The 16,454-nt window shown below is 32.7% G+C and overlaps 1 protein-coding gene across 1 annotated transcript; it reads right to left on the bottom strand.

Moving 5' to 3' along the window:
* Positions 1–13,587: 13,587 nt before the first annotated feature.
* Positions 13,588–15,862, bottom strand: LOC128221144 (uncharacterized). Its single transcript, XM_052929600.1, has 5 exons — positions 15,731–15,862; positions 15,223–15,513; positions 14,766–14,805; positions 14,509–14,622; positions 13,588–14,422 (listed from the first exon to the last, which is right to left on the bottom strand). The coding sequence occupies exons 1-5, from the start codon at positions 15,764–15,766 to the stop codon at positions 14,007–14,009; spliced, it is 897 nt and encodes a 298-aa protein (XP_052785560.1). The 5' UTR covers positions 15,767–15,862; the 3' UTR covers positions 13,588–14,006.
* Between the last annotated feature and the right edge of the window lie 592 nt (positions 15,863–16,454).

Here is a 16,454-nt window from a genome sequence, read left to right as displayed (position 1 = left end):
TGTTCGATAGTAAATAATACTCCGGGCTAAGCTGAACATGTGGGACCGTGGATGATGAAATACAGAAGCAGAGGAAGGAAGTAAATATAGATGAGATGATCATTGGTGGTTGCAGGTCACATGTGAATTTATTATCATATGAAGGTTAGGGATTTGTACTTCGATTTAAATATCAAATTGGTTTGATAGCTTTCTTCAAAACTAAGAATAAACCTATTTTGACAGCAAATATAAGACTTACCAATAAAACAAGATAGAAAAAGAACAATCGCAGTAAGTAAGCACTTACAATGGCACGCAGATCACATGTTATCAAACTTTCAACGAGAGACTCACATGACAAAATACTTTAAAAGTGTCTAGTTCCGATGTAAAACTTCAATGTCGAACTTTAATACACAACGCTTCTTATCAACTTAATTTCCATTTACATTTAGGCTACATTACGCAATGATATCGTGCATCGGAACTTAAGAATTTGGCTTGCGCACCATGTAGGTACTGATATATAGGGCTGTACTTAGAGTTGTATAGTGATTTTGCTCTTTAAAGATGGACGAGATCTTAATTCAGCGCCCGTGGAGCCAAGATCTTATATTCAGTTAAAACTCACACAATAACACTTAGGATAATAGTTTTGCTTTTTCATTTTGGCAAACATGATATCCATTTCGTTATAATACAGACGTACGTAGCGTTTTAGATGTCATTTGATAATCAAATCAATGTATCCACAATTATCACATAAAGGTAATTGCAGAGTGGTCGAGGTGTACCGATCGCAGCTTACAATGGACATGGTACGGGGTTCTAATCACTGTATAACGTACCAAAATCACGTACCCATTATATTAATATCATTAAATCCAAGGCACGATCTTTTTCTAGAGGTTATGATAAAAGAGATTTTAGTAATACTAATATTACGAATATTGCTTATCAAGAGAACGACTAAATTTGGTTTCTTTTTGTTGATGTATGTGTTACATCGGACACCTTGTATATGTGGATCATACTTAATCATTCAACAATACTTTGTTCACATAGATCTATCTACATGTACAGATTTACGTATACCACATTATTGTTAAATGATTAATAATTAGATAATGTGTGTTTATTTTTTAAATCCGTATGATGTGTGCATTATCCATTATTGAATTATTATCAGTTATTTATCGGGATTGTATGAAGCAATACAGTATTGAATTGAATTGATGAATACAAAACAAACCAAAGGTTGTTTAAAAGATTTTTAAACTGGTCACATGTTGACAACGTATTTGAAGTCTGGTACAATAACCACTTGGCTACAGACGATAATTGGATACTACGTGCTTCGTACTGGTATCAAATAGGTCATCACGAAATGACCTGGAATGCACGAAGAACCAACGGAAACTGATTTTATTATTGCACATAAGTCGAGATCAGGTGAGTATTGTCGGACAATATGATGATTTAAAGTATAGAAATGATATCTACCCGATTTGCAACGAAAAACACAACAAACAGCAAACATGTCACAAATACGGTGGTGTGCAATCTTGATTTAGAATGTAACAGAAACTGATTTAACTATCTCAGCTGACACGTTTTTTCACAAGATTAATGTTGAATAACAGGATATTTTTCAGCCGGGTTTAAACGTCCTCTTGGACATTTTAATTACAATGAGAATAAATCAAAAACTTTCCTGCTGGGATAACATCGATGTGGAAATATAAATCATATATCATGCTTCAGGTTAGAACATTACTGCCTAAACATTTAACAAGTTGCTCTCATATCGAAAATGTCAACTGAAGTGCATCACTCGACGCATTCTAATCCCGCGCTTTATACTTTAAGGTTCGAAATCGTTTTCATTGCAATGCAAATGCACGTCAATTGGACAAAATACCATGTCAATTAGACAAAATGTCATGTTAACTAGACAAAATACCATGTCAATTAGACAAAAAACCATGTCAATTGGACAACATGCCATGCCAATTGGACAATAAACAATGTCAATTAGACAAAATACCATGTCAATTAGACTATATACCATGTTAATTAGACAAACTACAATGTCTATTTGACAAAATATCATGTCAATAAGACATAATAACATGTTGGTCCGACATAGTACATGCCAGTAAGACATAATAATATGTTGGTTATACATAATAACATGTCAATTAGACATAGTACCATGTCAGTTAGACATGATTACATGCAAGTTTCATTTCGACATAATAGTATAAGATGTCACAATATAAGAATGTTCTGGTGTTCCATATAAAACGATTCACAAATATGACATAACTTTAAGGCGATCATTATAAAAAAACGCTATGTTGACATATTTATTTATCATAACTATAAATTTAAATGGTAGGTGTTTACAGAGGCGCTAAAACAAAATGCAATACTTGCAATGAAATGGCGTTCTGCGTACATTTTCCATAATATTTAATTATCTGAAGAAGTACGCTTATTCCCGCCTCCAAATTTCAAAATGTTTGATCACTAAGTGATTAAACAATTAATTAAACTCTCAAAGCGAGATACCGTCGACAAAAACGCAACATATTTTGTTGTTCTAAATGAAATCTATTTTTACAAAGCTACATCATATGTTTTTCATTACAACTGTCGACTAAAAATGTTAGAAACATATATGGAAGCAATGCAGAGTATACCGTGGTAATATCACAATTAGTTTGTAAACATATTTACCCTTGAAAGTTTCTAGTCTCGATTTGTTTTGTAACTAGTCTCAGCGTTATTACTTCCATCACATGACCCTACATTTCTGTCATGAGGTCAAAAAATGGACGTTAAAATAAAATTATTATCTCTTAAATTATATCCGCTATAAGATTTTAATAGCGATAATCCAATCGCCTTATGCGGAAATCATATCATTACAAGACACATGATTTGATATTTTATCTGATTTGTCTTACATAATTCTTCAACCTGTTTGATGTAAATTGTCGCTCTGTATTAATATTCAATTTTAAAGAAACGTTTGCATGGCGAACATGTTTTGCGCTGATTCATGAATTCGCACACTTATATGGTCCATTGTTTAATTTGATCACTGAGAACACTAGTTTAATTGATGCCGACAATAATACTGTAATAACTGTAGGTGTTAAAATGTTGTTGTAATGTAGAAGATGAGATATTACATTAAAAATGAAACTTATTTTCTAAAATATATCACGTTTTACACGTTGATTAAAGTTATGACAAGATGACATAAAACCAATTATTAATGATAATAATGGCGGAGTGAGCGTAGTGACGGAGGCATTTTATCATGAAAAGATTTCGTATCACATAGCTGACTTAGAACACAATCGCATTAGCTTTTACATTGTCAACGTGAAACGTTACACAGATTGTGTGAATCGAATGACCCCCGCGAAAGTAAAATATATTAATGAATAAGCCTAGTACTTAATGAATGCCTATCTACAATTTACTTTCGTTTTGAGGGGCCACTAATTTGCAACCACAGTGTTATAAAAGAAATACTTACACGGGCAATTAAACTTCAACATTTATTGATGCACATTCAAAACAATCACACATTCTGGTAGCAGCACAGACTACGTCCAAAATATAGTTGTTTCTGAAAATTTTATACTGCTCATTGACATCAATGAAAAGTACAATAATGTTAACAGTCGCTAGCGTATGCATTCAATCATTGAAATTGTGCATGTCAATACTTGGACAAGGAGAGTAGCATTGGTTTGTAGAACAAACACTCACATAGGCTATGTTTTCCAACAGGTGAACTATTTGGTATGATAACAATGCTAGATATTTTGTAAAAACAAATTAAGAAAACATCGGCAACAAAAGAGATCTCTATGAAGACAACAACATAACTTGTCAGTAAGTCTCTTTTGGCGCTTTAAAGATGCTTGGAAGACAAGTAGATGTATTTTTTAATCATAGCAAACTGACCACTGGAAAAACATAAGTATAAGTTATCATTAATGCACTATTACGTATTTAACGCGATACGGGGACAATTGCGGTACCAATACCAGACAATTGAGGACTATAAGTATCTTGCATGGCCGAGAGTGTACGATAAGTTCATCCCGACCCGTAGGGTGTTTTACGGAAACGAGGTTTACCGAGCTATCAACAATCAATCAACAGAAATACATTTAAAAAGTAAAGTGGTGTGTTACTTTGATTTCCAATGAAGCATTATTCGTTTTATCTTTTTTAAATAACACTTTAAACGTCATTGCAAAAGGTAAATACTGGATTACATGGATATCTGTGAGCCGAGTTTAAACGTCACCTTGAACATTGTAAATACATCGTAAACATATCAATCACTTTTTTGCTGATAATACATCAGAACATTACTGATAAAACATTGAATAGGTTGCTCTAATATTGAAGTTGTCAAGTAAAGCACAGCACTCGACGCATATTAATCTCTTGATTTTAACTTTTAAGGTAGAAATAGCTTGCAATGCACTTCAAGCTGTCTTATTGATGCACCACGGCCTAAAGCTGTTGGGTTTTATGCAAACAAAATATCATCCCATAAGCCATGAATGTAAATAAAACGTATACCTTTATGATCTGATCAGGGTATCATATGTTTTGCATGTATTCATTGAAAAAGTATCTCACTGTAAATATTGAATTACACCACAACTTTTCGGATTTTGATTTGCTTTGTCACGAATTCGTACACTTACAAAAATTGATTAGTTCGAAAGTTAAGTGCTACAATACTATGTCCACAGTGTCTTTAGGACTACAGTAACGATTTTGTATTCATTACTGACATAAATAGGTAATATTATCATGTCGTTGTAACCTTAAGTCATCGTGTGACTGTGGCTGAGGAAAAATATAAAATGCCACTGCCAAAATAATATCAGCAGGTCTAACCATCTATTCTAGTTAAAAACGTGTCTCAATGTGTTTGAGGTGATATTAAAGCACATCTAGAGCTGAATCTATTTTTGTGGCAGAACCGTGGTCTAGTGGGGACACGCTTCACTGCCAATCGTAGGTTTGATTCCCCGCCGTTCAACTAAAAATATACATTTCGTCTTCTGGAGGGACGGGCGTTCCATATGTCAGTGCTAAACACTAGTGCACGTTAGAGAACCATGGTAGCTCTAACCAGGGATATATTATTTCCATGCACTATGCACGAAAACCCTTATATGATTAACAATCTTATCGGAGTTCTCGTTCGAAACAAAACAAGTAAGTCAAGAATTGGTTTACTCTTTTGTAACGAAACCATCGCCAAATATCCACTAAGTCTTTTATTGTGTTTTCACATAAATATTGATATGTTTTAAGGCGCTGCCTCTACATGCTTTATATTGTCCAATGTACATATTTAGAACACTTACTAGAATGCCACTTGGCTGTCTCTTCTAGATGGGATGAAAGGGCAAAGTGTAAATTGTCAGGATTTGCAGTATCATCTCACTACGTATCTATGAGGCATATTATATCAAATTCTTGAAGCTCAGCAATTTTAACCATTATTATGGACATTATGACAAGTATTATCAGATAGTGTAATTTGACCTAAATTAGGGTGTATAACTCTTTGCCTTAAGGACAAATGACAACCAGGTGACAAAAATCATTTTTTTAAGCAACGTTAGCCTTTTATAAAGGTAAGGGTTATTTTCTTCGATTTAAAAATCAAACTGGGTTGTGTTATGATAGTTAAATTTGGAACAACCGTATGAATTACTTTTGTTCTTATTGAAATAGAGCTTAAGGGGATTTGAAGATTTGAATTATCCTGGTACGGATTTCTGATTTTATTTATTTATCACGTCTAAAAAGAAACATTGACATAAACAAAAAGTCAAGCAATCAAATAAATATAATAAAAAAAAAACAAGCGATCAATTCACTAAGCAAACACAATAAACAATAATGTCAGAAAATTGTGAGTTTAATACTATATTCATTTTTTATGATTATAAAGCGTTAAATGGTTATAAACCAGAAGTTATTTATTAAAAGTATGATTTTATAAAAGAAAAAAAAAAAGAACAAAAACCAACAAGAACCAATGCTCTATGACTTTATGAATCAATTAAGCATAAAAGATGGTGACTAAATAAGTAAGCAGATACGAGGGTAAACGAACATAATGCAACACAAATATGCAAATCGTGATTGTGTTACACAACGTAGAGTTGTACTTAATTTTTACATATAGTATTTAAACGAAAACGAGTGACATTAAACAGTAATGAGCATAACCTGTATCAACATACAACATTATAATGCATAATTAAAAAAAAATCAAGAATATGCAGTGGTAGCACGGGTGTTTCCTTGAAATTAGCTGTATAACGCTAAACTGCCCAATTAGGCAAACTCTTCGTGAGCCAATAAGATAGATGTGTGGGACAGATACATCTCACACTTAAAATACGCCATATGTTTATATAGTTGTATGAATATTGAAAATGCTAATCAAATGAATACTGTCGTACACACCAACTAACTTCGTACACAATGTATCTGTCAAAAATTGTCTGAAATTGTATTCTACTTTACATTCATGATAACATTTCTTTAAATACATTTTCAAGCGTTAACATACACATTATGACATACTAGTTTATTACTTAAGTGAAACAGGAGACGATTCAGTTTTTTTATCACGAATGGTGAATACTCGCTTTATTATTATTGCTATTATAATTTTTTACGTTATTATTATGGGATCGCTAGGTTGCAGCTTATACAAAATAATTAGACACTGATAATCAATGTCAATGTTGAAATCAAACGTAATTGAATTTTATTTCAGTATGGCAGATCATAAGTGTAATAAACCAGGAAATGATCATTGTAATTGTCAATGTCTAACAATTCAGGATTGGATACAGATACAGAGAGCCTGTCATATTTGTTCAGCTTGAAAACCGCTGACAGGAAACTTGTAGTATAAACAGCATTTCCTTCAATTGATTTTTCAGTTTGCATCAGGACGCCAGTCGTTCCATATTTGTGTGAAAGAAGATCAACATGATGACTGAAAATCGTTGCTCTGGTTTCATGTTTCCATGGGCGGGTCTCCTTTCGTCGACGAAGATTAAGCTTCGAGGAAACCATGTAATATCCAGGTTGTCGGACGAATATTTCACCTTCAAGTTCCAAGTGGACGCAGTGTTTTGTGTAAAAGGTTCGACCGTTTTTGTTCCACAGGATCTTGTGATGACCTGAAATCGGAATAAGATGAAAACTAATATCAGCTGTAGATATACATATCTAACGATATGATATATAATATAAAATGATTACTGTTCTTACCATCTACAATGTCGCTAGGTTTGAACACCACAATTCCAACAACTTTAGCAATGGGCTGCTTGTCGTGTGTTTCTCTTTCACAGTCAGCATAAACTTCTGCCAAGTCAATTAGACCTGTATAATATAACAATCTCATTAAAAAGGTAAAGTGGACATGATAAAAAATGTTCATACACTTATAATGTACTAAATTCCAAATCAATTCACTGTTTAGAGAACCGCGTTTGAATCTCTGACAGACAAAACGGTACAACATATTAACTTTTAATTACTTTGACTTGAGCTGCTGTGGTGATACTGAACTTCCATTTCCTAAAGGGCCAAACAAGATACACCCTTATGAAAAATCTAGTGTATTTGTATGTGTTTAGGGTTTCACACAAGTCAAAACAAAATACTATTCATCCTTAATAAAATCCTTACTAATTTTATCTTGAATTGAGCTTAAGTATTGACATTTTATGTTTTTAAAAGTCCAAATGACAAGCTGAAGCAAACCCTTTGTCAATATTGAAGCAGGTTAGATGTTCATGTGATTTTCCAAGAGTTTTTGACGAAACATTAACCACGCATTGAGTTTGCTATTGCCATTGACGAAAATAACTATGATATCTTTCACATAATATTTGTTGTCTTTATATGCATCGTGTTTTTACCGTTTAAAGAAACTTAGTTATTTATAAGTAGATAAATAAAATCTGAGTGTGCCATTGCTTTTGTTAAAAATATTTGATATGCAAAGTAATGCATTTCTTGACTTACTATTTGAAACATCATCTGAATTAGCTTTCGGCAGGTCCACAACACATCCCATCCTCTCTTTGTTTGATAACACAACGACCAGCAGGTTGTGGGCCTTGGTTTGTGTTGGTATTGGACTTCATTTTGTCACAAGGAATCCATGGTAAGCTGCTTTGAGGTTTTAAAGATGTTCTTACAACGACCGAGGCTATTATCAGAACTAGGAACGAAAGCGTTACGACGACGTTCCATAGTATACAAATAACAGCGACTTGTTTCGAACGACTGCAGTTGCATTTACCGGACCCCTGAAAACTCTGTAAAGAAGATATTGAACAAACATAATTCAGTCGGTGAGTTCCATTGTTTGTTTCATATTACATCTTGACGTGTTATAGCAGAACAATACATTAAACATAATTAATGTACATATGAATCAATAGTAATTACTTTTAATCATCATCTTTGTCGAGTTTTTATTTTTTTAGATAATTTGTATTAGTATAAAAACAACCGAAACACAACATTTCAACTATATCTAATGAAACTTACACTCTTATTTTTTGTTGGCTTGTAACCGTTAGAAATCATGCCCTGAATTCAGTTTGTGCAGATGGTTCCCTGCTTGGTGTGTATGCTCTAGGATGTAACTGAAATCTTTGCTGATATCTGGCAGAATTAGAGTCCTCTGTGTTCAACCTGCATAAGGAGTAAAACAATACTGATCCGATAATGAGTTAAACTATAATGGCGTACTATAGTCAATGCTTCATGTAATTGTACAATGAGAGATTCATATGTATTAATCAGAATCGTGAATGCCGTTCGATTAGCTTTTAATGATGATTTGACATGTTATCTACTTTTTGTAAAAGAAAATCATAAACATGGCCTATGATACATTTGACCTATCTGTGTACCAATATCAATATACATCCCATGTATTACAATATTTGATTGTGTCAGTCAGCGATGGAAATACAAACATCCATAAGTTTAAGCCAGCGTTTCAACTGATGCTGTCAGTATTCCTGAGACTGATTTCTAAAAAGGGTAAAAATATAAAAATCAACCTCCGTAAGCGGTCTAGTCTCAGTAATGTATTTTCACATTCTAAAGACAATGACTAGGATTCAACGATTGTTGACGTTAGCCTGATGTGGATTGATTTTTATATTGCTGTTGTTTTGTCTTATGTTCAATGACTGGACCAAAATCAACGCTTGGAAGGCGTTAAGATGAACATGATGCTATCTATATCTGTGCATGTACTGTAAGATAGTCTTGTTAAAAATGTGACTCTTTCTGTATGCTGTGTTTTGTTTAAAATGTTTAAAAACTCGTTCAAAGGAGATGTTCAATAATTGTTTTAACAAATGACATTGAGGTAAAACCTTATTTTCATTGATGTGTAGATTTTTAGTTTATTTGTAGACGATCAAGGCATAACTGAAAACAATTTTTTTTATATTTGTCAGATCACAAATATATAATATTACGGTTTATTTTATCAGGCATTAAACTGTATCAAATACATTCAAATATTCACTTCCGAATTCATCAAAGTTAGTGTGATCTGTAAATAAGATTTATACGATTTTCAGTTGATAACGAAGAACGCAAGCACAGACACACACACACACGCACACGCAAACACGCACACACGCGCGCGAACGTACGCGCACACGCACACAAGCACACGCACACAAGCACACGCACGAACGCTTAAATTATCCTATATGTTGTCAATATTCATACGAGAGCATCTACGTTATGAACGAAAGAAAAATGGATAAACAATAGGAGTGACAATGTATAGCCTATGTTCAGCAAAAAGCAGTTTCTTCGCATAATATAAATGAGGCCCCTAAGCGAGGTAGATGTCCAATGTTGTTGGTTTTGGTAGAATTTGTTTTATATGGTTTGTTAATGTTCGTTTTTATCTGGTCGTTAACAATCATCTAATCGGCTTTAGTTCAAAACGACAGTTGGTGGTTAATGACGTTTGATGAACGATTTTAAAACATGTTTTAGTGTAAGCTCCTTATTGCCGAAATATTATGATTTTGCAACAAAATGCAAAAAAAAAATAATATTTTTTCGCTTTACATATTTTAATAAAATTGAGTATAAGAAATGTGATACGGTATTAATATAATAAAATCGATTTAGAACTGAACAACCATCTTATTGAAATATGATAAATAAAACATTAAATGTATGACCCATTACTTCAATGATTGCCTGTTATTAAATATGATTAAAAAGTGCACCTTTAAGAAGAAGAAGAAGAAAGTTTATTCAAAAGCAACATACAACACACTACATATTTGAAATAGGCCAATATGACCCTTGATCAAATTATTACATAACATAATACAATAGCTTATGTATACATGTATGGCGAAGCATATTTAATTATTTATAAATAGGTTTATCTATATCGCAATGTTAACAACTGTATCTGTATGATTCAATATACTTTTCTAAGTACATTAACTTTGAAATATTTTCTCTGTTGTATACCCATTATAGTGAATACTTCCGCTTGTATATACATATTTAATTACGAGCAAATGGCCCATGATCGAAATTAAGAAAAATAAATAAAATCAATGAAATTCTTAAACAAATGGACAGATCATAAGACAACACTGTATTCAGCATACCAATATGATAATAATATAATGTTTATAACCTTAATAGTGAATAAAGATTTTGATGAAACTGGTTAAATATCTTGGTCGAGCAGCATTACGAAAAAGAAGAAAACATCAACAACAATTTAGGTCTCCCTTAATTGTCCTGGATTAGGGTGTGTGTCTTTCTTATTTCAAAAGCATTAAAGATAAATACAGCTAATTTCCTCACAACATTTGCGTTGTTGGATTTTAACAACTGAATAGTTTTGAACATACTTGGTCTTTCTCTATAGTAACGCTTGATATATTTACATCGTATATCATTATACAATATGCATTCAAATAAGAAGTGATATTCATCTTCTAACTTATTACACGTAGCGCATAACCGTTCTGCTCTTCTGCCCTTCTTCTCCATCGACCAGTCTCAATACCGAGCCGGTGTGAAGACGAACGTAATTTTGTAAGTGCTATTCTATACTTCTGAATATTGACTTGGTTAAGATATGACTGCATTTCAAAATTTGCGAATACTTTATAAAAAGTTGCTCTAGTTGAGTTTTCTAATCTGCTATACCAAGTTTGAATAAAAGTATCCTTATCTCGACGTTTAAATATGCTAAGAAAATTATTATTGTTACCAACACCCTGTGCAATCCAAACGTCTTGAAAACCGAATGTGCATAACATGTTTTTCACCATAACCGCCCAGTTGTTTTTACCAGGATTATTTTCAATTTCAATTAACATGCTTTTATATATAATACTTATGTATTTTCGTTCACTACAGTGTAATATCTTAAACCAATATTTCAATATAACTGTTAATCTCATCGAATAAAAATCACTCCTGCCTAGGTCTCCATATATAAAATCGTTTTGTGTAGAAGTTTTAACACCAAGTAAATTCTTGCAAAACATAGTATGTATTCTTTCTACGTTGTTCGCACGGGAAAATCCCCAAACTTCAAATCCATAGAATAAAATAGGCTTAACTAGTTTATCAAATAAATCTAAAACATGTTCAGTCGATATGTTAACAAAGCCTTGAAGGTATTTCTTCATTTTAAAAATTGCCTTATTTGCTTTTCCTGACAATGTTTTCATGCATTCAATAAACGAGCCTCCAGACGTAAACACAATTCCCAAATAACAATATTTTGGTACAATTTCAATTTCTGAATCACCATAATGAAAATGAATATTTTGTGCTAATCTACCGCCTTTTCTGAAAACAACAATTTTAGTCTTATCTCTATTTACAGAAAGCTTCCATCTTCTACAGTAGTTTTCTAAAATGTTAAGATTAGTTTGCATTTCAACACTGGTCTTTGCAAAAATTACGATGTCATCTGCATACATCAATAAAAAGAGTTTAACCATGCTTAGATCAATACCTTTGGCTCCATTTAAAAACAACTCGTCTTCTAAATCATTAAGATACATAGAAAATATAAAAGGGCTCAAACACTCCCCTTGCCGGACACCGAGAAAACTTTCAAACATTTCACCAGTTTCACCATGAAGTTTAACTTGTGTTTTAACACTGTTATATATGCCTTTTATAACACTAAACAATTTCCCTCTTAGGCCTAATTTATATAATTTAAACCATATATTCGGCCTAACCAAATAGTCAAAGGCTTTAGAGTAATCCACAAATAAACAATACAGTTGTTCATTCATATTTAAAACCTGATTTATCAAACTATGCAAGACAAATATATTGTCAGTTGTTCCCATTTTGGAGCGAAAACCTGCTTGAGCTTCAACATATATGTAATTAGTTTCGGCCCACATTGCCAAACGTTCATTTATACATCGTGTAAATACTTTGCCTAATACACTCAACAATGTAATACCTCTAAAAATTTTAACATCCGATAGGCTACCCTTTTTATGAATAGGAACTAAATACCCATCGCTCCATAATTCAGGAAAATGGCCTAATTTTAAAAGTTTGTTGAACAATAATGATAAAACCGGTGAAAATGTGTCTTTTCCATAATACAAAAACTCATTTATTACTTTATCTGGGCCTGCACTACGACCAAGATTTAAATTTTTGATATTTCTGCTAATATCTTCGACAGTGAAAGGTACATCCAATTCATTAAACATAATCTTCATTTCGCTATCTAAAATTGCTTCATTAAAATATATGACATCTTCATCCGCCTGAAAAAACCTGTCATCTGGATTGTTAATCGCTTTAAAATAATCCGTGAAAGAATTTAAAGAAATATTTTGAGGTGAGTTAACACCAGAAGATTCTTTTAATAATCGCCAATACAACTTTGCATTCTTAAAACGTGCATGTAACAACGTATTTGTTTTAGTTTTTGCCTTTTCATAATTTTTTTTAGATTTTAATAAAGTTAATAACTAGTACTCAAAACATAAATAGAAATGTAATTTTCTGTTCCAAATTGTAATATTTGATTTTTTTCAAATTGCTGATTTTTTCCCCCGTTTCGGCTCATATGGAAAATTCTCCAATTGGAGTTTGCCAAAACCCCGCGGGGGACCTAAAATCCAATTGGTGGCCAACGGGAGAAATCAATTTTGGAATTAAAATTTTCATATTTCTTAAAACTTTTTTTTTAATTTTACTTAAAATATTTCTAATTTAATGGACAAACTTTCTATGTGTCGCTTTTGAAGTTGATATCTAAGATAATAAAAAAACTAAGTTTGCAAGTAAACCGGATTTGCAAACTTATACCGGATGCTGTTATTACTTGTAACAACATCCAGTATAATAATGCAATTTAATAAATAAATCAAGAACATGCGCTGGTAGCACGAATGTTTCCTTGAAATTAGCTGCTTTTTAACGCACGATCTTCTTAAGACAATATGATATATATATATATGTTGGACAGATACAATTCTTACTTAAAATGCGGCAATGGGATATGTTTATATATATATGTATATATATTGACGAAATGCAAATCAATTGACTGTCGTACATCCCAATTAACTTCAAAAACACAATATATTTGTCAAAAATGTCCTGAATTGTATACTGTATATTCATGATATAACTTCATTCAATACCTTTTCAAGCTATAAAATACACATGATGACATACTAGTGTATTACTTTAGCCAAACACAAAATGATTCAGTTTTATTTTGTTCACTAGTGGTACATACTTGCTTTATTACTATTGCTAGTATAAGTATTAATGTTATTATTATGGGAGCGTTAGGTTGCAGTTTAAATAAAAAAATAGACACTGCTAATCAATGTCAATGTTGAAATCAAACGTAATTGAATCTTATTTCAGTATGGCAGATCATACGTGTAATAAACCAGGAAATGATCGTTGTTATTTTCAATGTCTAACAATTCAGGATTGGATACAGACACAGAGAGCCTGTCATATTTATTCAGCTTGAAAACCGCTGACAGGAAACTTGTAAAATAACCACAATTTCTTTCAATTGATTTCATGGTTTGTATTAGGACACCAGTCGTTCCGTATGTGTTGGAAAGGAGATCAACATGATGAATGAAAAGTGTTGGTCTGGTTTTATATTTCAGTGGGCACGTCTCATTTCGTTGCCGAAGATTCAGCTGAGAAGAAACGATGTAGTAGCCAGGCTGCCGGATAAATATTTCGCCTTCGAGTTCCAAATGGTTGAAGTTTTTTGCGTAAAAGGTTCCACGGTTTTTACTCCACAGGACCTTCTGATGACCTTGAATCAGAATAATATTTACAAAAAAATATGTTGTATCGATACACATATCAAACGATATAATACAAACTGTTAAATGTTCTTACCATCTACAATGTCGCTAGGTTTGAACTCCACAATTCCAACTGCTTTAGCAATGGGCTGCATGTCGTTTGTAACTCTTTCACAGGCAGCATATTCTTCTGCTATGTCAATGAGACCTGTATTATGATACAATTACAATATGTGTACTTGATGGATATGAGAAATTTTCATACACCAGTTATTAACTTTATAAGCGATGCATTTATTTTTTATGGATCCCTATTGCATTCATTGGCAAATAAACTTGACTTATACTTACTTTGACCAGAACTGCCGTAGTGATACTGAGCTGCCATTTCCTGAAGAGTAATATAAAGTTTGTCAGATAAGATACATATAAACAAACTAGTATATATGTCAGAGTTTGAGATTGAAGACGAGTCAAGTAAACTACTAGTGATCGTTAATTAAATCCCTACTATGTTTAATTGAAAACTTGGCAAAATTATTTTTAAATTAAATTTTAAGATCAGTGTAGCAGTTTTGATGTGCAAGAATTTTTTATACAATTTTCGATAAAACATAGGGTTTGCAACAGTATTGGACGAGAATGTCCGTGTTACGTTGGACATCAAATTTGTTGTGTTTAAATGCATTATCTTTATTGAATTTGAAAGTATTATTGTTATCTTTTGTAGCATAGAAACACCTGATAAAGACATGTGCTTTGGTCAGAAGTATTTGATTTGCTTAAATAAACTGGGCACTTGATTTACCATTTGAAACAATATCTGAGTAATGCATTCAACTGGTCCACAACACATTCCATCGTATCTTTGTTTGATAGCAAGACGACCAGCAGCTTCTGGGCCTAGGTTTGTGTTAGCGTTGGACTTCATTTCGTCGCAAGGAATGCATGTTAAGGTTTCTTGAGGTTTTGTTAAAGATGTACTGACAGCAGCCAATGCTATTATCAGAACTAGGAACGCAACCGTTTGGATGACTGTTGTTATTATACAAATAACAGCTACTTGTTTTGAATTAATGCGATCGCATATTCCGAACCACTGAAAAGGTAACACACTCTATAAACAACACATTACACAAATTCGAATTCAGTTGAAGTGCTCCATTGCTTGTTTCACATCTTGACGCGTTATAGAAGTACAATAAATCAAACATAATTAACTTACAAATGAAACAATATTAATTATTTATAACTATCAGTTTTGTCAACTTTTGCTTCAAGTAATTTTTCAAGAAAAGAATTAAACAGCAACGTACCCCCACATTTCCTGTGGGCTTTGGGTCGCCAGGCATCCTGTCCCGAGTACAGTTCAGGTGGCTTGTCCACCGCTTGTTCTGTACAAGCTACGATGTAACTAAATTAAGTGCTGATGTATTGCAGGATAGGTGTCCTCCGTATTCCACCTGCTATAAGATTTAAACAAGACCGATAAGAATTTGATTGTAACTGCGTATTTACGATAACGTTAAATGTAGTTGTTCAATTACAAATCAAGTATGTGCTTATCAAGATCGTCGTTATTTTCGTTTATTTCCTTTTGAATTATTACTCGTCAGGACGTCAGGACGATTTAAGATTAATATGTAAAATAAAATCCTGAAAATCGCCTGTGTTACGTTTGACTGATCTGTGTACCAATTTCCATGTCTATTGCAATTATGAGTTATTTGATTTGGTCGGCAAATGATTGGAATAATATAAATGATGTGTTAAGTCTTTGTTCGGTTTGCAATGTTTTTTTTAGTGAACGGAGGTTCAGAAAGACTGAAAGTGTCATCAAACTCCTATTGTGCTTGATAATTTACTGGATCAATGTGAGTTTGCAGTAAAACAGACAATAGTTTAGTTTAAACTTATTTATTTTACAACGAATGTGAAACAAGCTTTTGCAACTTATATTTATCAGCATCGTTGCCACGATGTTGCGCGAGAGTGTGGTCTTGTTTATTTGGGAAAAAAAGGAGTACCCGGAGAAAACCC

This window comes from Mya arenaria, chromosome 16 (genome assembly GCF_026914265.1).
Source record: "Mya arenaria isolate MELC-2E11 chromosome 16, ASM2691426v1".
In the NCBI taxonomy this organism is placed as follows: Eukaryota; Metazoa; Mollusca; class Bivalvia; order Myida; family Myidae; genus Mya; species Mya arenaria.
The sequence above is the reverse complement of the archived record's forward strand: the minus strand, read 5'-3'. Positions and strand labels throughout refer to the sequence as shown.

Bases quoted from the DNA above. Each gene is read 5' to 3' on its own strand.
- LOC128221144 (XM_052929600.1), bottom strand. From the start codon at position 15,766: ATGCCTGGCGACCCAAAGCCCACAGGAAATGTGGGG. The intron at 15,514-15,730 runs GTACGTTGCTGT...TTACCTTTTCAG, and splicing joins AGCCCACAGGAAATGTGGGG to TGGTTCGGAATATGCGATCG. The intron at 14,423-14,508 runs GTAAGAACATTT...TTCTGATTCAAG, and splicing joins ACCTAGCGACATTGTAGATG to GTCATCAGAAGGTCCTGTGG.